Consider the following 23,279-nt stretch of genomic DNA (forward strand, 5'->3'; position numbering starts at 1 on the left):
TTATTATAGGAATTATAGGACTATTTCCCTCTATACCATTTGTATTTCATTATCCTTTGACTATTAGATGTTCTTATAGGCACTTTAGTATTGCCAGTGTAACAGTTTAGCTTCCGTCCCTCTCCTCGCTCCTCCCTGGGCTCGACCCAGCAACACAACAGCCACCATCGAAGCAGCGTTACCCATGCAGAGCAAGGGGAACAACTACTGGAAGGCTCAGAGCGAGTGACGTTTGAAACGCTATTAGCGCAGGCTAACTAGCTAGCCATTTCACTTCGGTTAAACAGCGCAATGCTTGACGCACAACGAAGAGCGGCTGGCAAAACGCACGAAAATGCTGTTTGAATGAATGTTTACGCGCCTGCTTCTGCCTACCACCGCTCAGTCAGATACTTAGATGCTTGTATATGCTCAGTCAGATTATATGCAATGCAAGACACGCTAGATAATATCTAGTAATATCATCAACCATGTGTAGTTAACTTGTGATTATGATTGATTGTTTTTTATAAGATAAATTTAATGCTAGCTAGCAACTTACCTTGGCTTACTGCATTTGCCAAACAGGCAGTCTTCTTGTGGAGTGCAACGAGAGAGAGACAGGTCGTTATTGCGTTGGACTAGTTAACTGTAAGGTTGCAAGATTGGATCCCGCGAGCTGACAAATTGTCGTTCTGCCCCTGAACGAGGCAGTTAACCCACCGTTCCTAGGCCGTCATTGAAAATAAGAGTGTGTTCTTAACTGACTTGCCTAGTTAAAAAGGTATACACACACACACACACACACACACACACACACACACAAACCCGACAGCATGGTTTTAACTTAAGTCAGCTCCTATGCATGCATGTTATGTGCACACAGCCAGTGGTGCTGTGGTTCCTGTCTGGGCTCTGTCACTGCAAGAGTTTCATTATTACTCACACCTAGCATGTAGCCTACTTCCAAGCTTTCGCTTGCAGACGAGCCTAGCTCTCTGTCTGTCTCCTCATTGTTGTCGTCTTCACCGACTTCACTAGTAACAGCATGTTAGGCCTATGCTCTTGGGATGGCAGTCTATCGAACCGTCCTACACGTATTCAGTTCGATGATAACATCCTTAATTACTGTCTAATTCTAATGATATAATAATCAAGCCTGGCGAGTTTAATAACCTCTTATTCATAGAAGATGACGTGACACTTATGACTGTTTGATTATATGGAATGGACACAACCATTGTTATGTGTTGGGGGCGGCAGGTAGCCTGGTGGTTCGAGCGTCAGGCCAGTAACCGAAAGGTTGCTACATCAAATCCCTGAGCTTTCAAGGTATTAAAAAAATATATATATGTCGGTGTGAACAAGGCAGTTAACCCACTGTTCCTAAGCCGTATTTGTAACTAAGGATTTGTTCTTAACTGACTTGCCCGTTTTAAATTTAAAAAACTGTCTGCAGGTGATTGTAGTCTGTATGTTTTGGGGATCTGACTCTTAGCTGCATACTGTGGGCCTGCTTGTTCATCAATACTGTCATGTGATGCTATGAAACCACAAACTTCACGTCACATTACTCTCTCACAACGAGCCTCAGCAGCCCAGGTCTGTAACAAGGGTCGGTCATGTGCACATACTATGTTTCGGCCTACTGTGTTCACCAAAGTTCTCCGATAGTTCAGGAGTGTGCTTTTGTTGTAATTCAGACATGTTAAACCTGTTACATTGTGGTTTTGGTGTCTGTTCACATACAGAGTATAGCAGGAACCAGACCATAGTGTTTGGGTGTTCTGGTTGAGGTTACCATGTTTCCAGTTGGCAAGAAGAATGTGTCAAATGTGGATCAGCTAGACAGGCCGTCCCACTTAACTGATTAGCAAAACGGCTGATCACTAATGTTCAGTTTGCAGAAATAATGTGTGTGCGTTATCTGTTCAAGGTTCATTCTCCGAATACAGCACATCAGTCTCTCAAATGTGTTTCCTCCAGAATGCATGCTGGGAGTGGGATCAAAAACATACACTCGTGTGACATGATGGAATATGGGAGTACAGTACAGTACATCCCTTCTATAACACTGTAGCCTGTAAGATGATGTGGGAACCATTCACACAACGAAGGTTATTTGGCTACTTAATGGCTTATTAGCTACCCATGTAAACACAGTTTCAGTTTCATCAGCATGTTGAGTGACCCAATTCGATGACAGGTCAGTGGCAAGCTCTGGTTGCTTACGTCTCTCATGTATTTCACAAATAGGTACTGTCGTGCAACACATCTGTGCTTGAGTTGGGCCGGGTGCTCACCGCCGTCTCAAATTGTCCACTGCGTGAGTACCGGCACCTCTTCTAGAATATTGGCTCTAGAGAACTACAGGCACCGTGCAATTCATCAAGAGTAGACTGCGGTGTGTAACTATGCTAGAGCGCGTGGCTGGCAGGTACATGGGGTAGGCGGATATTTGGCTGGCGGTGGGTGAACTGAAGCAGCAGTTAACTAATGGTTAAGACCAACCATTCTACAGGTCTATTTCTGTGCCCCCCCACCTCCCCACCTTTCCCCCAGCCCCTTCCCTTCCACTGTGCCCTTTCTCTTCAATCCTCCCGTCTTCTATAACTGGCCTGCAACACGAGAAAGAGGCCCTGTCAGACTGTTCACACACTGCCCTTACTCTCTCTCCTCTCTATATGTCTTCTATTCTCTTTCCCTCTGCCAACAGAAATACGGTGCTGTGAGAAATGATATGCTCCCTTTCAGATTTTCTAAATACTTGCATATTTTTTGACACTGAATGTTGTCAGATCTTCAACCAAACTTGCTGCATGACCCAGCTGCACTTCAGCTCACAGACGGATTGCCTGACGTTTTCCTTTAGAATTCTCTGATCAGAATTTATGGTTCCTTCAATGATGGCAAGTCATCCAGGTCCTGAGGCAGCAAAGCATCCCCAAACCATCACACTACCACCACCATGCTTGGCCTTTGTTGGTATGAGGTTATTGCTGTGGAATGCAGTGTTTGGTTTTTGCAAGACATAATGGGACCCGTGTTGTCCAAAAAGTTCCACTTTTGACTCATCTGTCCATAGAACATTCTTCCAGGAATCTTGATGATCATCCAGGTTCTTCCAGGTGCTTTTTTTTGACAAACTTGAGTCAACTTTTTGGATGACATAGGTCCCGTTATGTCTGGCGAAAACCAAACACTGCATTCCACAGTGAGGACCTCGCACAACGGTCAAGCGTGGTGGTGGTAGTGTAATGGTCAGAAAGGGGGTAAATACCTTTTCAGGGCACTGTATAGTTTTACTCATGGGCAGCTAGACTTTTAAGTAACTATGTTCATTTTAATATACTTCAAGACGTAACAGTGCATTCTGTTTCACTTCAACATGCAATTAGCCTGTTGCATGTTTACCTTTTCGGAGTCGCCGGACTGACTGTATGCGAACAGCAATATCTTGCTCACTCACTATTGGTTCTTGTTGTCGGGAGTTGGCAAAGGTAAACAATACAATGCTATTTCACGTCCCTGCAAAGAATATCTTCTAGGATTACATAATTGCTGTTCTAGTCTAGAACAGATCTGTTGAGTGACAACCCTCCTTGTGTGACACACATGTAGGAGGTTGCTGGCTGAGGCTGGAGACAAATTGAAGTATTATGCCCTGGTGGTTGCTAGGGCCACACCCTCTATTGATAGGGCCCTGAGGCTTGTAAACACAGAAGAAGAAGAAAAATGCCCCAGCTGGGTCATGTTCAGTCAGAGTGAACGTTTTGAAATGGGGATGTACAATAATGTTGTAAAATGTTTTGCTATGATATGCCCTACTGAACATTCCCCAGCTGATGTCTCCCATACTAGAGGAACTATAGGAGGCTGCCACTCAGGCCGTAGCAGGGAAGTTAGTTTGTCGACGTTGATCCGATTATGGAGCTCATTCTCTTCCTCTGAGATGTCTGTTAGTCAGAGCACTGAACAGAGTCACAAGATGTAGGTTTTTGCCCAGGCTGAAGCCCACCCCCCCCTTCTCTGTTTTTTTCCCTCACAGCAGTGTGTGTGTGTGCTTGTGCGTGCATGCATGCTTGTTTGTATTTAAGAGAAGGCCAACTGGTCATGTCTTGAGCTTTTATCTTTGTTCCTCTTAAATTCCAACACTCTATGGGGGGGGTATGTATTTCTGATGGCTCTAAAATATAGCCACGTTCCAGACAGCCTAGCCTATGGACTAAAAGCATTCATCAGTATTAGTATGTGCATTGATACTGTTCATAGTATGTGCTTACATTCAACATGACTGTGCCATGGTATAGCCTGAAGGAACAGGATGCACAGGGAGCTCAGTCCTGTAAACAATCCTATGCTAAATACCGGTATTTTCCTATATAAAGAATACCTGCAGTTGCGGCCTATTTCGGTCCTATGATACGGGTTAGGAAACCAAATACTGCATTATCAATGGAAACACTGGTCGACACTGAAGTCCCTACTTATGTACTTATGTAGTGTTTATATACGTCTGTACAGTCATTATATGTTGTCCTTTCTCTACTTACAGGCAACCAGACAAACTGAGAGTGGTATGGACCAGGAGAAACAGACGAAACTGCACCAAGGTAATATGGGGAAAGCTACTTCGTTCAACAAGTAGAGGAGTGGCATGTGTAGCCTATTTGTCGAACACTTGTCATCATGATGAAGTCTGAGAAGGCACCAAAGGTATGTAGACTACCTGAGGGTGTGTAGCCTGTAAGGGGAAAGGTCAAATTTGCTTGTGTCTGAGGAAATGGAACCATCTAGATGCAGAAGTGTATAGGTATGAGATTTGAGCTAAGCCATAGATACATCTGCCTTTATTTATCCCAGTTATGGCTTTATTAATCCCATCACATGAACTTCTAGTAACATTCAGCACTCTATGAGACACACGTGGCTTATTCAATATAAAATGCATATGGTCAGCACATGCTCTGGTCCTTTCCCTGACCTGGGCTTTCCAATCCTCAGCTGCATGGATGGCAGCCGGGCATCAAGAACCCCTACAGGGGCACGGTGGTATGGCAGGTGCCCGAAAACCTGGACATCAATGTCACACTTTTCAAGGTATGGCATCTCAACCCTAGGAAGATGTGTGTGAATGATTGGGAAATAATTTAGATGAATCTGCATTTGAATTGTCAAAACATTGTTTCCTTATTCTCAAAAATCTCTCACATTTAGGAGCCGACTGCAGACGAATTTGAAGACAAGGACTGGACGTTCATCATTGAGAATGTGAGTGAATTAATGTTTCCATCAATTCTGAATTCCATTTTTAGTCAAGGCGGATTCATGGAATACGTTTGACAGAGCTGTCAAGGATGACATGGTACATGCTACCCAAAAATGTCCTGAATTAAAGCCTCTTATATACTGTGAAGTGAAATACATTGGATTAAAAACAGCATTACTTTGAACACATACGATTGGCTAATGACCCCTGTCTTTTGTCCTTCTAGGAGACTAACAAGGGCCACAGGAAGGTGCTGGCATCGGTGGACGTCAACATGAAGAAGTTTGCCAGCGCCACGCCTGCCCAGTATGACCTGACGCTGAAGCTCAAGCCTCTGTCGGTGAAGGTGGTGGAGGCCACGCTCAAACTGACCTTGACCTGCGTCTTCCTCAAAGAGGGCAAGGCCACGTGAGTCACCATTTATCTAATCAGTGAAGCATTTCATCTTCAACCACGAGGTCAGGAGGGTCTCACGGATTTTGCCATTAAAATGTGCAAACAATAGTCTTCTATCCATCGTTTTGGGAATTTTCAATGCTCCTTGACTGTCTAGTGATTATTAACGAGCTGGACTGTCAAGAAACTATGAATATAGATCCATTATCATTTCTACACAGTTTCGATTTGGTTTTAGTCACAATTTTTTTTTCTCCAAAATAAATACTGTGTGTGTACATACAGTGGCAAGAAAAAAGTATGTGAACCGTTCAGAATTACCTGGATTTCTGCATAAATTGGACATCAAATTTGATTCATCAAATTTTCAACTAAGTCACAACAATAGACAAACTAATAACACACAAATTATTGTATTTTCTTGTCTCTATTGAATACATAATTTAAACATTCACAGTGTAGGTTGGAAAACGTATGTGAACCCCTAGGCTAATGACTTCTCCAAAAGCTAATTGGAGTCAGGAGTCAGCTAACCTGGAATCCAGTCAATGAGACAAGATTGGAGATGTTGGTTAGAGCTGCCCTGCCCTAACAAAAACACTCACAAAATTTGAGTTTGCTATTCACAAGAAGCTTTGCCTGATGTGAACCATGCCTCAAACAAAAGAGATCTCCGAAGAACTAAGATTAAGAATTGTTGAAAAGGGTTACAAAAGTATCTCTAAAAGCCTTGATGTTCATCAGTCCATGGTAAGACAAATTGTCTATAAATGGAGAAAGTTCAGCACTGTTGCTACTCTCCCTAGGAGTGGCCGTCCTGCAAAGATGACTGCAATGAGCACAGCGCAAAATGCTCAATGAGGTTAAGAAGCATCCTAGAGTGTCAGCTAAAGACTTACAGAAATCTCTGGAACATGCTAACATCTCTGTTGACGAGTCTATGATACGTTAAACACTAAACAATAATTGATTTATTTATTTTATTTCACCTTTATTTAACCAGGTAGGCAAGTTGAGAACAAGTTCTCATTTACAATTGCGACCTGGCCAAGATAAAGCAAAGCAGTTCGACACATACAACGACACAGAGTTACACATGGAGTAAAACAAACATACAGTCAATGTTACAGAATGGTGTTCATGGGAGGACACCAGGGAAGAAGCCACTGCTGTCCTAAAAAAACATTGCTGCACGTCTGAAGTTTGAAAAAGTTCACCTGGATGTTCTACAGCGCTACTGGCAAAATATTCTGTGGACAGATGAAACAGTTGAGTTGTTTGGAAGGAACACACAACACTATGGGTGGAGCAAAAAAATAAAAACATCAAAACCTCATCCCAACTGTAAAGTATGGTGGAGGGAGCATCATGGTTTGGGGCTGCTTTGCTTCCTCAAGGCCTGGACAGCTTGCTATCATCAACGGGAAAATGAATTCCCAAGTTTATTAAGATATTTTGCAGGAGAATGTTAGGCTATCTGTCCACCAATTGAAACTCAAGAGAAGTTGGGTGACGCAACAGGACAATGAACCAAAACACAGAAGTACATCAACAACAGAATGGCTTCAACAGAAGAAATTACGCCTTCTGGAGTGGCCCAGTCAGAGTCCTGACCTCAACTCGATTGAGATGCTGTGGCATGACCTCGAGAGAGCAGTTCACACCAGACATCCCAAGAGTATTGCTGACCTTTGTAAAGAGGAATGGTCCAAAATTCCTCCTGGCCGTTGTGCAGGTCTGATACACAACTACAGAAAATGTTTGGTTGAGGTTATTGCTGCCAAAGGAGGGTCAACAAGTTATTAAATCCAAGGGTTCACATACTTTTCTGATTGTTTACACTGTGTGTTCAATAAAGACATGAACACGTATAATTGTTTGTGTGTTATTAGTTTAAGCAGACTGTTTGTCTATTGTTGTGACCTAGATGAAGATCAGAACAAATTTGATGACCAGGGTTCACATACTTTTTCTTGCCACTGTATACACTACCGTTCATAAGTTTGGGGTCACTTAGAAATGTCCTTGTTTTGAAAGAAAATCAACATTTTTGTTCATTAAAATAACATCAAATTGATCAGAAATACAGTGTAGACATTGTTAATGTTGTAAATTACTATTGTAGCTGGAAACGGATGATTTTTAATGGAATATCTATATAGACGTACAGAGGCCCATTATCAGCAACCATCACCCCTGTGTTCCAATGGCACATTGTGTTACCTAATCCAAGTTGATCATTTTAAAAGGCTAATTGATCATTAGAAAACCTGTTTGCAATTATGTTAGCACAGCTTAAAACGGTTGTTCTGATTAAAGAAGCAATAAAACTGTCCTTATTTCGACCAGTTGCGTATCTGGAGCATAAGCATTTGTGGATTCGACTACAGGCTCAAAAAGGCCAGAAACAAAGAACATTCTTCCAAAACGCGTCAGTCTATTCTTGTTCTGAGAAATGAAGGCTATTCCATGCGAGAAATTGCCAAGAAACTGAAGATATCGTACAATGCTGAGTACTACTCCCTTCACAGAACAGCGCAAACTGGCACTAACCAGAATAGAAAGAGGAGTGGGAGGCCCCGGTGCACAACTGAGCAAGAGGTACATTGGAGTGTCTAGTTTGAGAAACAGACACCTCACAACTCCTCAACTGGCAGCTTCATAAAATAGAAGCAAAGATAAAGCCATATCTCAGACAGGCCAATAAAAATAATTATTCTACAATGTAGAATAATTGGGAGAATGTCATATGGTCAGATTAAACCAAAATATAACTTTTTGGTAAAAACTCAACTCGTCGTGTTTGGAGGACAAAGAATGCTGAGTTGCATCCAAAGAACACCATACCTACTGTGAAGCATGGGGGTGGAAACATCATGCTTTTGGGCTGTTTTTCTGGGACCAGGACGACTGATCCGTGTAAAGGAAAGAATGAATGGGGCCATGTATCGTGAGATTTTGAGTGAAAACCTCCTTCCATCAGCAAGGGCATTGAAGATGAAACGTGGCTGGGTCTTTCAGCATGACAATGATCCCAAACACACCGCCCGGGCAACGAAGGAGTGGCTTCGTAAGAAGCATTTCAAGGTCCTGGAGTGGCCTAGCCAGTCTCCAGATCTCAACCCCATAGAAAATCTTTGGAGGGAGTTGAAAGTCCGTGTTGCCCAGCAACAGCCCCAAAACATCACTGCTCTATAGGAGATCTGCATGGAGGAATGGGCCAAAATACCAGCAACAGTGTGTGAAAACCTTGTGAAGACTTACAGAAAACATTTGACCTCTGTCATTGCCAACAAAGGGTATGTAACAAAGTATTGAGATAAACTTTTGTTATTGACCAAATACTTATTTTCCTCCATAATTTGCAAATAAATTCATAAAAAATCCTACAATGTGATTTTCTGGATTTATTTTCTTCTCATTTTGTCTGTCACAGTTGAAGTGTACCTATGATGAAAATTACAAGCCTCTCTCATCTTTTAAGTGGGAGAACTTGCACAACTGGTGGCTGACTAAAAACTTTTTTGCCCCACTGTGTTTATACAGTTGAAATTGGAAGTTTGCATACACCTTAGCCAAAATCATTTAAACTCAGTTTTTCACAATTCCTGACATTTAATCCTAGTAAAAATTCCCTGTTTTAGTTCAGTTAGGATCGCCACTTTATTTTATGAATGTGAAATGTGAGAATAATAGTAGAGAGAATTATTTATTTAAGCTTTTATTTATTTCATCACATGTGTGTGTGTGTGTTCTTACTCAAACCACCCTGTACTAAACAGTTTACCACATTATGTAAAGTTGAAAAAGCCTTGAGCCAACTGTCTTTCAACTAAGCTTACAGTTAAATAACACACTGTGCAATTCAAGTAGGTATGTAGTGGATAGGTACAGTATATAAACGTTTGAGTTGGCCATTACTGACCTGTATACACTTGTATAGTGAGTTGATGATGTTCAATGATTAGTCATAAACTGTCATTTAGATAATATTACTGTTTTGGGATGAGTCATAAGGCTCGTTGCTTCCTTTCTCCTCTACAGAGATGAGGACATGCAGAGTCTGGCCAGTCTGATGAGCCTGAAGCAGAGTGACATCGGCAACCTGGATGACTTCAACGATAGTGACGAGGAAGAGGGCGGAAGAAGAGCCAGCATCGGAGCCAGCATGGGAGCCGCAACTCCCGTCACAGGTAGTGGTCTCAGCAGACATTACACAAGTCATCAGTGTTTTCATGTTCCGAGATCTAGTCTAGGTTTAGAGAAAATGTGTCAGAGACAGAGACACTCAAAATGCTATGGTCTGGAATACTGCCACGCTGATAAATACAGTAGCTATATACTAATCTTGCATACACAATGAAAAAACAAGAGTATTTATCCACTTCATGTGACAGTGATGCATATACAGTTGAAGTCAGAAGTTTACATACACCTTAACCAAATACATTTAAACTCAGTTTTTCACAATTCCTGACATTTAATCCTGGTAAAAATTCCCTGTCTTAGGTCAGATCGCCACTTTATTTTAAGAATGTGAAATGTCAGAATAATAGTAGAGAGAATGATTTATTTAAACTTTTATTTCTTTCATCACATTCCCAGCAGGTCAGAAGTTTACATACACTCAATTAGTATTTGGTAGCATTGGGTTTAAATTGTTTAACTTGGGTGAAACATTTCAGGTAGCCTTCCACAAGCTTCCCACAATAAGTTGTGTCAATTTTGGCCCATTCCTCCTGACAGAGCTAGTGTAACTGAGTCAGGTTTGTAGGCCTCCTTGCTCGCACACGCTTTTTCAGTTCTGCCCACACATTTTCTATGGGATTGAGGTCAGGGCTTTGTTATGGCCACTCCAATACCTTCACTTTGTTTTCCTTAAGTCATTTTGTCACAACTTTGGAAGTATGCTTGGGATCACTGTCCATTTGGAAGACCCATTTGCGACCAAGCTTAAACTTCCTGACTGATGTCTTGAGATGTTGCTTCAATATATCCACGTAATTTCCCATCCTCATGATGCCATCTATTTTGTGAAGTGCACCAGTCCCTCCTGCAGCAAAGCACCCCCACAACATGATGATTTTACCATTATGTCAAGCAAAGAGGCACTGAGTTTGAAGGTACGCCTTGAAATACATCAACAGGTACACCTCCAATTGACTCAAATTATGTCAATTTGCCTATCTGAAGCTTCTAAAGCCATGACATCATTTTCTGGATTTTTCCAAGCTGTTTAAAGGCACAGTCAACTTAGTGCATGTAAACTTCTGACCCACTGGAATTGTGATACAGTGAATTATAAGTGAAATAATCTGTCTGTAAACAATTGTTGGAAAAAATATTTGTATCATGCACAAAGTAGATGTCCTAACCGACTTGCCAAAGCTATAGTTTGTTAACAAAACATTTGTGGAGTGGTTGAAAAACGAGTTTTAATGAATCCAACATAAGTGTATGTAAACTTCCGACTTCAACTGTAGTAACAGGTAAACAAAATTATCATAGGAGACGTTTACTTTGCACATATGATTGCCAGCCATATGAGGTGTGACAATTCTATTTTAAGCATTTATGTTTAAAAACATTGCTCAATACACCAGCATAGCATGTTGCTCCACTCTCCAGCCTCACACCTATGTCTCAACTATGGTGGCCCAATTTCCCTGTTCTACATTTTCCCTTTCAAATATATGAACGCCAAGAAACTCTCTTTCCACGCCAAGCTTCCCTTTCCATGGTATATCCATTTAATTTCCTTCCTTTTCTTTCTTTTTCCTTTAATTGAATATGTTCCTTCCTTCCTTCCTTTTACTTTGAAAGCCTCCACAAGAAGAATACGTGATCAGGCATGGAGACCTGTGATTGACCCAGAGGCCACAGGTAACTTCCTGTTTCCTCCCCTGCTCCCGCCTCCTCTGAATCCTGATTGGACTTTTCCCCCTATCCCTTCTCCTTCTATATAACATCCCATCCCTCATTTGAAATTATGATATTCATGGGTTATAAGCGTTTGTCTAAATATTGATCATCAACCTATATACATCATTTGTATGGTTTGATGAATCATATTTACAGTGAGGGGGGGGGGAAGTATTTGATCCCCTGCTGATTTTGTACATTTGCCCACTGACAAAGAAATGATCAGTCTATAATTTTAATGGGAGGTTTATTTGAACAGTGAGAGACAGAATAACAACAAAAAAATCCAGAAAAACGCATGTCAAAAATGTTATAAATTGATTTGCATTTTAATGAGGGAAATAAGTATTTGGCCCCTCTGCAAAACATGACTTAGTACTTGGTGGCAAAAACCTTGTTGGCAATCACACATGTCAGACGTTTCTTGTAGTTGGCCACCAGGTTTGCACACATCTCAGGAGGGATTTTGTCCCAGTCCTCTTTGCAGATCTTCTCAAAGTCAATAAGGTTTCGAGGTTGACGTTTAGCAACTCAAACCTTCAGCTCCCTACACAGGTTTTCTATGGGATTAAGGTCTGGAGACTGGCTAGGCCACTCCAGGACCTTAATGTGCTTCTTCTTGAGCCACTCGTTTGTTGCCTTGGCCGTGTGTTTTGGGTCATTGTCATGCTGGAATACCCATCCACGACCTATTTTCAATGCCCTGGCTGAGGGAAGGAGGTTCTTGCCCAAGTTTTGACGGTACATGGCCCCGTCCATCTTCTCTTTGATGCGGTGAAGTTGTCCTGTCCCCTTAATAGAAAAACACCCGTGGGGGATATTTATAGATGGGTTTCAATTGTAGGTCAGTATCAATAATGTCCCAGTGCTTTCTGATAATGTCCTTAAAATTCTTTCCCCAGTGGTGAGTATCGGGTGAAGGATGAGGGGTTGAAGGTGTTTGGTTGAAGGCTTTCCAACTGTGTTAGACCATCAAAATGATCATTGGCATGTTTTACCCAATTGTCTTTGTACCCCCTTTCCTTAAACCTTTATGTGAGGTGCGTGGCCTGTTTCTGGTAAGAAGCATCAGAGCTGCATATTCTTCTTATGTGGCTGAACTGACTTCCAGGGAGACTTATAATTGGACGTGGATGAACGCTGTCAACATACAGTATATATATATTTTTAACTTAAAAAAATCAACATTTTCATCACCATGTTATTTTGATTAATTTATTCATTCCATTTCATCCTTCCACAAGATATAGTCCCGACACAAATCTAGGGTTGCTAGAGACGCGACCCAGTCATTCAGTCTTTTTGTTCTGTATCTATGGATGCGACCCAGTCGTTCATTCTTAACTGTCTGGCAACGTTCTTATCCCTTGCTTGCTAGCTAGCCAACTACGGCTAACTTACAGTCACGTCCAAAATTGCAGCCAGAATAACAGCAAAGTAGCTGCATTTGCATTTGTTTAAGCTGTTAGTGACATTTATTTGGGTACATCCATAACATTGAGTTAATGAGGTGCGATTTCACCTGTCATAGAAAATGTGCTCACTCATCAGGACACTGTTGTTCAGAGGAGCTAGCCAACAACACAGCTACAGTAACACAATCACTGCAAACTGAAGCTGGAATGAGTGCAAATTAGCTGCGTTTCGTTTTTCAATTGACCTTTTTTTGTGTATATCCATAAAAATGATGCCAGCTGATTCATGTTTTCGACTGGTGGCCATGGTGGAGAGTTTGGAATCTGATTGATTGATTGATTGCTTCTGTGGACAGGTGTCTTTTATACAGGTAATAAACTGACATTAGGAGTACTCCCTTTAAGAGTGTGCTCCTAATCTCAGCTCGTTACCTGTATAAAAGACACCTGGGAGCCAGAAATCTTTCTGATTGAGAGGGGGTCAAATACTTATTTCCCTCAATTAAATGCAAATCAATTTATAGCATTTTTGAACATGCGTTTTTCTGGATTTTTGTTGTTGTTATTCTGTCTCTCACTGTTCAAATAAACCTACCATTGAAATTATAGACTGATCATTTCTTTGTCAGTGGGCAAACGTACAAAATCAGCAGGGGATCAAATACTTTTTTCCCTCACTGTATTAAACCAAATGGATATTAGCCAATTAGGTTTCAAATGAAGTTGTATACCTCATTACATTCTCATATTAAATCAGATACTCTCTGCAAGGGTAAATTAAGCACACAAATTACCAGTCGTTTAAATCACTGTTTGAAGTGATGGAATCTGATAGATGTTAAAATGTATGGTTACACAATACGGAGTCCTAAGGTGTCCATAGGAGCTGAGCTTTTTCTTTTAAATTCTTCTCATGTACAGTATCAAATGTACTGTAATTAAACTGTGGGACTGAATGCTGGGGCCTAACCAATAATTATTGTCCCTGGCACATAGAAATTAGAGTAGGGTTTAATCATTGATAATGAAGAGTTACAGTGTGAAAAAACTGTAATTCGAGCAACTGTACAGTTTGACTGTATGGTATGAGTATCCGAGTACTATCACTCTCCATTGCTTATATGCTTTCAATCTTCCCCTCTTCCCTTTTCTCACTTCCTCTTCCCTTCTGTTTTCACTTCTGTTTCCCCTCTCTTCTCTTCCTCAACTGAATCTCACTTATCTTCTCATCTCTTTGGTCCATTTTTTTTTTACACCACTTTCTTTCTCTACATTCCCTGATGTTCTATTCTGTTTTCTCCTGCATCTGTCCTCCCTTTTATCCTTTGCTCCTACTCTCTTTTCCATCTTCCTTTTTCTGCCCATCGCCTCCCCTCCCTCCCACCCCATCCTCATCTCTCACCCAGCTGCCAGTAAGATGGATTGGAGTAGCTCATCTGGCACTGTGTCTACCATCTCACTTCTGTCACGCCCCCCTCTGCCCGTACCCCTCGACCCCTCCGCCCTGCCTCCCGCCCCTGCCGCCCACTCCCGCCTCACCACTGGCCCTGCGGGCACCGCTCAGCAGCCACGACCCTCCCCCTATGCCTACCAAGTGCCAGCCTTTGTCCGCGCCCACCCACCTGCACTGCCCAAAATCTTCCAGCCCGCTGCTGGCTCAGGTACCGGCAGACTGACTGACTTACAGACAGACTGATTCACGGTGAAGAAAATTCAAGCTGAAATAAATACATTTCAAGCTGAAATCCGTACAAGGTGAAACAGCGCAACTGTTCGCCCCCAGCACATTTGTAATTGTTTTGTTGGTGAAACGTAGGAGATGAGCATCGTGGAAAAAAAAAAAATCGCAGTACATACTCTTCTGTTCTATCGCACGTGCAATGATGTCTGAGAAGGGGGGGGGGGGGGGGCTGTCTTGTTTTGAAGTTACTTTGTTGTTGTAACATCACAAACGGACGTGGCAGTTTCACCAAGTACGGATTACAGCTTTAATTACAGGCTACCCCTATTGTAATAACTGAAAGGTCAAATAGCAGCTTTTATTCAAGGTAAGGGGGGATACCCAAATGTTTGATTCTTTGAGTTTTGTTGTTTGGGTATTCTGACGGGAACACAGTAAAGGGGTCATTACCATGTTATGCCATGTACAGTCAGGTCCAAAATTATTGGCACCCTTGAGAAAGATGGGCAAAAAAAGACTGTATAAAATAAATACAAATACTGAGCTATATTCTCAATTTTTGGGAAATTATATTATTTTATACTAATAAAATTGCTCAGAGAAAGAGATTTTGTTTAACAAGTAAGCTTTTTTTCTAAAAAAGATTGGGCTCAAAATGATTTGCATCCGTTTTCAATTGCTTTCAATATCTCACCTTGCGAGGATAACGGCACTGAGACTTTTTCTAAAATGTTTTGAGATGGGAGACGACATTGGGAGGGATCTTAGACCATTCCTCCATAAAAAACCTTCCAGATCCTTGATATCCTTCATCTGTGTTTATGAACTGACCTCTTCAATTCAAACCGCAGGTTTTCAATGGGGTTCAAGTCCAGAGACCTAGATGGCCATTTCAAAAGGTTTTCTGTTCAATTAACCATTTCTTTGTTGGTTTTGATGTGTGCTTGGTGTTATTGTCTTGCTGGAACATCCACTTTCAGCCAAGTTTCAGCTTCCTTGTAGAAGCAACTAAGTTTTTGGCTAAAATGTCCTGGTACTGGGTAAAGTTCATGATGCCGTTGAACTTTACAAGGGCCTCAGGACCAGTGTACGCAAAATAGCCCCATAACATCAAAGAGCCACCACCATATTTTACAGTATGTAATGGGTTCTTTTCTGCATATGCAGAACTCAGCAAACTTTAGGCGTTTACATTTGTTGAATGACATGAAATTAGAGCTCTTTGAATTGAAGATGGCAGTCCATAAGCACAGTGTCACACCCTGGCCATAGAGAGGCTTTTATTCTCTATTTTGGTTAGGCCAGGGTGTGACTAGGGTGGGCATTCTAGTTTCTTTATTTCTATGTTTTCTATTTCTTTGTGTTTGGCCCGGGGGGGTTCTCAATCAGAGGCAGCTAGCTGTCTATCGTTGTCTCTGTTTGAGAATCATACTTAGGCAGCTTTTTCCCACCTGTGTTTTGTGGGTAGTTGTTTTCTGTTTTGTGTCTGCACCAGACAGAACTTTCGTTTTGTTCCATTTTGTCTCAGTGTTCAGTTAAAATAAATGATCATGAACACGTACCACGCTGCGCCTTGGTCCACTCCTTCTTCATGCAACGATGAGCGTTACACAAAGATAAAGAGTATCAAGTATCTGGAAAGATTCTGAATGGAGGAATGGTCGAAGATCTCTCCCAATGTATTCTTCAATTTCATCATTTTTGAGGGGCTGATAACGTCACGAAATGTTGCGCGCATCGATGTGGCCAGAAGGCATGAATAGATAGCAGCAATGTTAAGAAGCTGCCATATGGGAAATCGTAGGTGACTCGCTTCAGGTCATTGTATCTTGTTAGTGATACCATGTCTTGTTTTGACTGATGTCATGTCTAAGCTAATATGGCAAAAATTCGCTAGCTAACCAACAACTGTAACGATGTATTTGAGAGACAACAAGTGCTCATTGTGCAAATGTATTTGTTTTCATAAAAAATGTGAAAATATAGTTCAATATAGATGAAATTGTCAAGGCTCAGGAGAAGACCCAGATGCAGACAGTTTCAAAGTAACAAAAGTTTATTACAAAAACAGCGGGGCAGGCAAACGACGGGTCAAAGGCAGGCAGAGGTCAGTAGTCCAGGGCAGAGTCTGAAAGGTACAGAATGGCAGGCAGGGTCAGGGCAGGCAGAGGTCAGTAATTCAGGGTGGTATAACAGGGCACAGAATGACAGGCAGGCTCAGGGTCAAGGCAGGCAGAATGGTAAAAGACTGGGAAAGCTAGAAAACAGGAACTAGAGACAGACAGGAGCACGGGGAAGAAACGCTGGTAGGCTTGACGAAAAACTAAACGAACTGGCAACAGACAAACAGAGAACACAGGTATAAGTACACTGGGGATAATGGGGAAGATGGGTGACACCTGGAGGGGGGTGGAGACAAGCACAAAGACAGGTGAAACAGATCAGCGTGTGACAGAAATATAGTTTATATGTTGTCATGAGTCTAAGACAACCCCATCTGTTTTGCCCCAGAGATGCGCACGTGTTGCTTTTGACCAACCCGTCTATAGAAATGTATTGAAAACAGAGCTGCCAACCATTTTGACCCTTATCTTTTTTAGAAAAAAAAGTGAATTACTTGTTAAACAAACTCTCTTTCTCTGAGCAATTGTATTAGTATAAAATAATATACATTTCCCATTGTTTTGAGCATATATATAGCTCGGTATTTGTATTATTCATTATTTACAATCATCTTTGCTCATCTTTATCAAGGGTGCCAAACATGTTGGACCTGACTGTATCTTTCTATGGTCTGAAGCACCCCCTGCTGTTTACATCAGTAAAGCTATAGCAAGATTGGGAAAAACATGTCGACACATTCCTTGAGGAATGAACTGAATGTCCTGAATTACCTTGAGTCTCTAGAGACACACAGGGGTCTGGAATAATTATTTTCTACACTGATCGAAATGCCAGGCATACATGTTTATTGCAGAGATTGCCAGAGGCAATTGCTTAATTTCCATAGCAACTGCCTTAGCTCGCAGTGAGTTTCTTCATCAAAGCGGTGTCATACTGTATTTATGGTTTCTGGCGTTGGTCCATGACTGTTGCTAGGGAAGTGAGATCACAGTTAATAGTTGTGGAGTAGTTTAGTTTACTTCAGGCCAGTTTCAAGAGAAAGCATGTACTTTGAATTATTTTTTTTTGTATTCTTTTACATTTAGCCATGCTGAATGACACAATTGTTCTACTCTCTGCACTGGTCAAGCTTGATTCTAATTTCTCAACCCCTCTTTACTATGCTTTCTGTTTCTCACTGTCTGCCCTCTCCCTTTTCCTTTACTCCTCTCTTTCTTCCTCTACTCTCTCCTCTACCGTTTACTCTCAGTGCCCATATCTGTAGGCCGGAGGCCCTGTGGCTTCCAGACTGACCCGGCCCTTGACCCTGCCAGTCTTGCTGAGGGCCATGTGGCCCCTGGTCTCCCCACCTTCTCTCCATCAAGACCCCTCTCAGCCTCCTTCACTGGGCCTTCCTCCTCTTCCACCTCTCCTCTCTCCTCTTCACCCTCTGCCCCATCTGTGTTTCCAACTCCCTCTTTCTCTGATATTCCACAGACAGGTACTGCATGCACAGAAATTGATGGGATAGTTTCAAGGCATTTGTCATTCATTTCAATTTACTGCATGGATGCAATTTGTCTTTGATTCTGTAAGTTATCCCTTTTGTCTGTAGTTGCTATTCATCACCATCCTCTTTCCTTTCATCTTCTCTACCCCCCACATTCTCCTTTCCATCCTCTCTTCTCTCAGCCACCTATGCTGCTGCTCGCACCAGTGCTTGGAGACCCCAGAGCGTCCCCTCCTTCTCATCCTCCTCCTTCTCTTCCACCACTATCGGCACCTCCCCTCCTACTTCCCAGCCCCTTCCTGTCCCCTGTCGGCCCAAAGCATACATCACCTCCCTGGCAGAGCCGGGCTCTGCCCTCACTAGGCCTACCAGCCTGCCCTCAGCCCCTGAGACAGGTACGATACAGGCATAAGGCAAAAGCATATGGAGTGATTTCAGTGCCAACAGAAATTATATTTAAATTCCAACATTTTGAATTTTGTATTAGGATATTGAATTGAAATGTAATATTTTTGAATTTGTAATGCACACATGTAATCATTTAATTCATAAATTGGACTTGTATTTCATGATTTGAAACTGAATTGAATGAATATTTAATTCAGTAAAATAATTCATTTACAATTTAATTGAATATTCAAATTCAATATTTATATATTCAGTTTCAATATGGAAGATATTTCATTCATTGTCTGTGTATCAAGTTTAAAAACTATATATTCAAGTTTCATATATTTAACTTCTCCAGTTTTCAAATTCAGTTCAGATTCAAAACCAGAGGCAACATCCTGGTACTTTGCCAGCCAGGAAATGTGGAGGAGAACAGATAGAATCAAACGCTCTCTCTGGTAACCAGAAGTTTTTGGCAGTTTCTGAATTTGTTTTCTTCCTATGAATTTGGCTCTAGCTATAAGCTATTAGGATCCCATTCCTGAAAGCTTAGACTCTCTGGAACATTTATTTTAATGATTATTTTTTACATTTTATTTAACATGGACCTACCTTCTGTTCCCATCTATGATGATCACAGGCCATGCAGGACACGTCAGAAAGGATTGTCACAAAAACAGCAATTTGGTTGAATAGTTGAATAGCCCTGTCATAGCCCTTCTAAGGATACCCTTTTCACTCCCTATACAATCTTGCTTTTGTGACTGACTGGGTTCGAACCAGTGGCTAACACAGTCTTATGAGATGCAGGGGACCTGGTTCTAAACCAGTCAGTCACAAGAGCAAGATTAAATAGGGAGTGGAAAGGCTATGTCAGGGCTATTCAACTATATTCTTAAGGGGGCCAAATTGCGTCTTTAAAGCATAAAAAAGCTCTTTACCTGACTCGCTTTTCAAAGATGGCTAGAAATGCACACATTTTGTGCTTTTGTAGGAAGCAACCACTCTCCCATTGTTGACTCGAAATTTGCTATACAGCGGCTTGCGAAAGTATTCACCCCCTTGGCATTTTACCTATTTGGTGCCTTACAACCTGGAATAAACATTTATTTTTGGGGGGTTTGTATCATTTGATTTACACAACATGCCTACCACTTTGAAGATGCAGAATATTTTTTTATTGTGAAACTAACAAGAAATAAGACAACATTTTTTAACTTGAGCGTGCATAACTATTCACCCCCCCCCCCCCCCCAAAGTTAATACTTTGTAGAGACACCTTTTGCAGCAATTACAGCTGCAAGTCTCTTGAGGTATGTCTCTATAAGCTTGGCACATTTAGCCACTGGGATTTTTACCCATTCTTCAAGGCAAAACTGCTCCAACTCCTTCAAGTTGGAAGAGCTCCGCTGGTGTACATAGATTTTGTAATGCGATGCTACTGCCGGCAGAGAAGTCAGGCGCAGGAGAGCGGAAACTGATTTACAACGGTTGTGTTTAATAACCATAAACCACCGTCAACAGAATAATACAAAATAAATGGGTCAAACAAAACCCGGTAAATACCAGCATACCGTGCACAAGCACTACAACAAACAATTACAGACAAGGACATGGGGGGGAACAGAGGGTTAAATACAGAACATGAAATTCATGGAATTGGAACCAGGTGTGATGGAAGACAAAACCAATGAAAAGTGGATCGGCGATGGCTAGAAGGTCAGTGACGTCAACCGCCGAACGCCGCCCGAACAAGTAGAGGGACCAACTTCAGCGGAAGTCGTGACAAATCTTTAAGTCATGCCACAGATTCTCAATTGGATTGAAAACACTTAAACCACCCGAGTGTTGCATTAGCAGTATGCTTAGTGTCATTGTCCTGCTGGAAGGTGAACCACTGTCCCAGTCTCAAATCTCTGGAAGACTGAAACAGGTTTCCCTCAAGAATTTCCCTGTATTTAGCGGCACCCATCATTCCTTCAATTCTGACCAGTTTCCCAGCCCCTGCTGATGAAAAACATCCCCACTGCATGATGCTGCCACCACCATGCTTCACTGTGGGGATGGAGTTCTCGGGGTGATAAGAGGTGTTGGGTTTGCGCCAGACATAGCATTTTCCTTGATGGCCAAAAAGCTACATTTTAGTCTCATCTGACCAGAGTACCTTCTTCCATATGTTTGGGGAGTCTCCCACATGCCTTTTGGCGAACACCAAACGTGTTTGCTTATTTTTTTTCTTTAAGCAATGGCTTTTTTCTGGCCACTCTTCCGTAAAGCCCAGCTCTGTGGAGTGTACGACTTAAAGTGGTCGTATGGACAGATACTCCAATCTCCGCTGTGGAGCTTTGTAGCTCCTTCAATGTTATCTTTGGTCTCTTTGTTGCCTCACTGATTAATGCCCTCCTTGCCTGGTCTGTGAGTTTTTGTGGGAGGCCCTCTCTTGGCAGGTTTGTTGTGGTGCCATATTCTTTCAATTTTTTAATAATGAATTTTAATGGTACTCGGTGGGATGTTCAAAGTTTCATATATATTTTGACAACCCAACCCTGATCTGTACTTCTCCACAACTTTGTCCCTGACCTGTTTGGAGAGCTCCTTGGTCTTCATGGTGCTGCTTGCTTGGTGGTGCCCCATGCTTAGTGGTGTTGCAGACTCTGGGGCCTTTCAGAACAGCTGTATATATACACTGAGATCATGTGACAGATCATGTGGCACTTAAATAAAGTGCTAATAACTAATTATGTGACTTCTGAAGGTAATTGGTTGCACTAGATCTTATTTAGGGGCTTCATAGCAAAGGGGGTGAATACATATGCATGCACCACTTTTCAATTTTTTATTGAGAATTTTTTGAAATAAGTTTTTTTTAAATTTCACTTCACCAATTTGAACTATTTTGTGTATGTCCATTACATGAAATCCAAATAATAATCCATTTAAATGACAGGTTGTTATTCAACAAAATAGGAAAAACATCAAGGGGGATGAATATTTTTGCAAGGCACTGTAACTGGGCTAACAACTCACTAACTAGCAAAGAATATAAACAAAATGTGAACTGCAGCTCTCGCTTTGATCTCAAAACAAACACATCCGACCGCTCATGCTGTAAACACAGTCCAGTTCAAAGTGAATCGCCTACTGCAGCTATGATTGGTTATGGTGCAGCGGTCTGTGTAGTCGTGCCTGTCAATACAATAGAATCCTACTCCAATGTGTTCTGCCTACGATAAAATCTCTTGCAGTTAGTTTTGCATAGTTTTTTTTGTTTGTTTGTTACATTGACACTTTCAATGTAACAAACAAAAAACAAACGATTTGATTCGATCATAATTCCTGTAGTTGAGAGAAACGTTGATATTGTTAACTAACGGGGAAACTAGAAAGTTGAGTGAAGTTCAATCTCGTCCTTTTCTGGGCAGGCTGATGTTTCTTCTAGGCTGCAGTCCAGTGCGCAACTTAGAGGGAACATTGCATGTAGCCTATATCATGTGCAGTAGGGTTTCCCACATCACTACGTATGTTACTCCTGTATATCAGACAAAGTAGGGACTATTCTGTTGACTGTTTTCTCTCCCTCTCTTTATTCCAATCTGAATACCCTTTCTATTCCAATATCTTTTCAAACCACCCATATACCATCGCTCTATTTCTCCCTATTCTCCTCTCTCCTATCCCTCTTTCTCTCAAACTTGTGCCTTATGTTAATCCCTTGTTTCCTCTCCCTCCCTCCATTCTACCCCTTCTCATCCCTCCCTCACAGTACCCTGGCAGAGTGAATGGAGACCGCCCAAATCCCAGGCCCCTCTGGCCCAGCCAGCCCTCTCCCCCAAATTTCTGCACCCCTCTCCCCCTGACCCAGTGGAGCCTGTGACCCTAGAGCAGACAAAGTGGACCATGGAGACACCATGTAATCCTGCTTTCTCTCAGCTTGATTCCTACATGTCATTCTCCCTTGATGTGTCCCATTCTTCCATGTTGCAGTCTCCGCTCCCCTTACCTCCCCCTGTGCTAGCCTCATCTCCTGCATCCTCCTCTCTCCCCACCCCTGATTACGCATCTGACCCAATTGGAGCACCTTACCGCACTCTTGTGTCCTCATCCCCCCCCCTTGTAACCTCCTCTGGCTCTGATGTTCCTGTCCTCACCCCTGCTTCTGCGCCTGCCATCGTCTCTGATTCTTCCTCATCCACTCCCATTGATGTTAACCCTACTCCCATTACCTCTGATGACCCAGCCCTTGCCCCAACCGCCACACCTGACCCTTCCCTATCCTCTACCCCTGATCTTTCCTCTGATCCCACTGTTCCCACCCCTGGGCTTCTTACTGCTTCTGACTACACCGCTGCCCAATGTTATGACCCTGCTCCTGGGCCCTCCCCTCATGCTATCGGCGCTTCTCCGTGTGCTGCAGATCCTGCTTCTGAAACTGTCTCCCAGTCAGGTACAGATCTCAGTGAGATTCAGCCCAAAGCATGGACATTTGAGAAATGCTTGCCTAACCAGTCTACACAATTGTACTTTGATCCAAACTGGTTGAAACGCAAATTCTTTCCTCTTTCCTCCCTTCTCCCCCCTTGTCTTTCCTTCCTTGTCTTCCATGTGTCCTCTCTT

At 42.1% G+C, this 23,279-nt stretch overlaps 1 protein-coding gene across 7 annotated transcripts in view; it reads left to right on the forward strand.

Annotated features, from left to right (window-relative positions):
• LOC109906761 (EH domain-binding protein 1-like protein 1) overlaps positions 1-23,279 on the forward strand; it is a 63,107-nt gene that overhangs the window by 5,876 nt on the left and 33,952 nt on the right. For 3 of the 7 annotated variants that reach the window (XM_031792185.1, XM_031792190.1, XM_031792189.1), the window contains exons 2-11: positions 4,535-4,592; positions 4,984-5,079; positions 5,197-5,250; positions 5,475-5,656; positions 9,689-9,837; positions 11,468-11,527; positions 14,388-14,642; positions 18,036-18,266; positions 18,458-18,670; positions 22,429-23,109. In XM_031792185.1, the coding sequence (XP_031648045.1) occupies positions 4,535-4,592; positions 4,984-5,079; positions 5,197-5,250; positions 5,475-5,656; positions 9,689-9,837; positions 11,468-11,527; positions 14,388-14,642; positions 18,036-18,266; positions 18,458-18,670; positions 22,429-23,109 (1,979 nt within the window). The remainder of the gene's footprint in view (positions 1-4,534; positions 4,593-4,983; positions 5,080-5,196; positions 5,251-5,474; positions 5,657-9,688; positions 9,838-11,467; positions 11,528-14,387; positions 14,643-18,035; positions 18,267-18,457; positions 18,671-22,428; positions 23,110-23,279) is intronic. The other 4 variants (XM_031792187.1, XM_031792183.1, XM_031792188.1 and 1 more) reach the window with 2 other exon arrangements.

The sequence above is a fragment of the Oncorhynchus kisutch genome, linkage group LG16 (genome assembly GCF_002021735.2).
Source record: "Oncorhynchus kisutch isolate 150728-3 linkage group LG16, Okis_V2, whole genome shotgun sequence".
In the NCBI taxonomy this organism is placed as follows: Eukaryota; Metazoa; Chordata; class Actinopteri; order Salmoniformes; family Salmonidae; genus Oncorhynchus; species Oncorhynchus kisutch.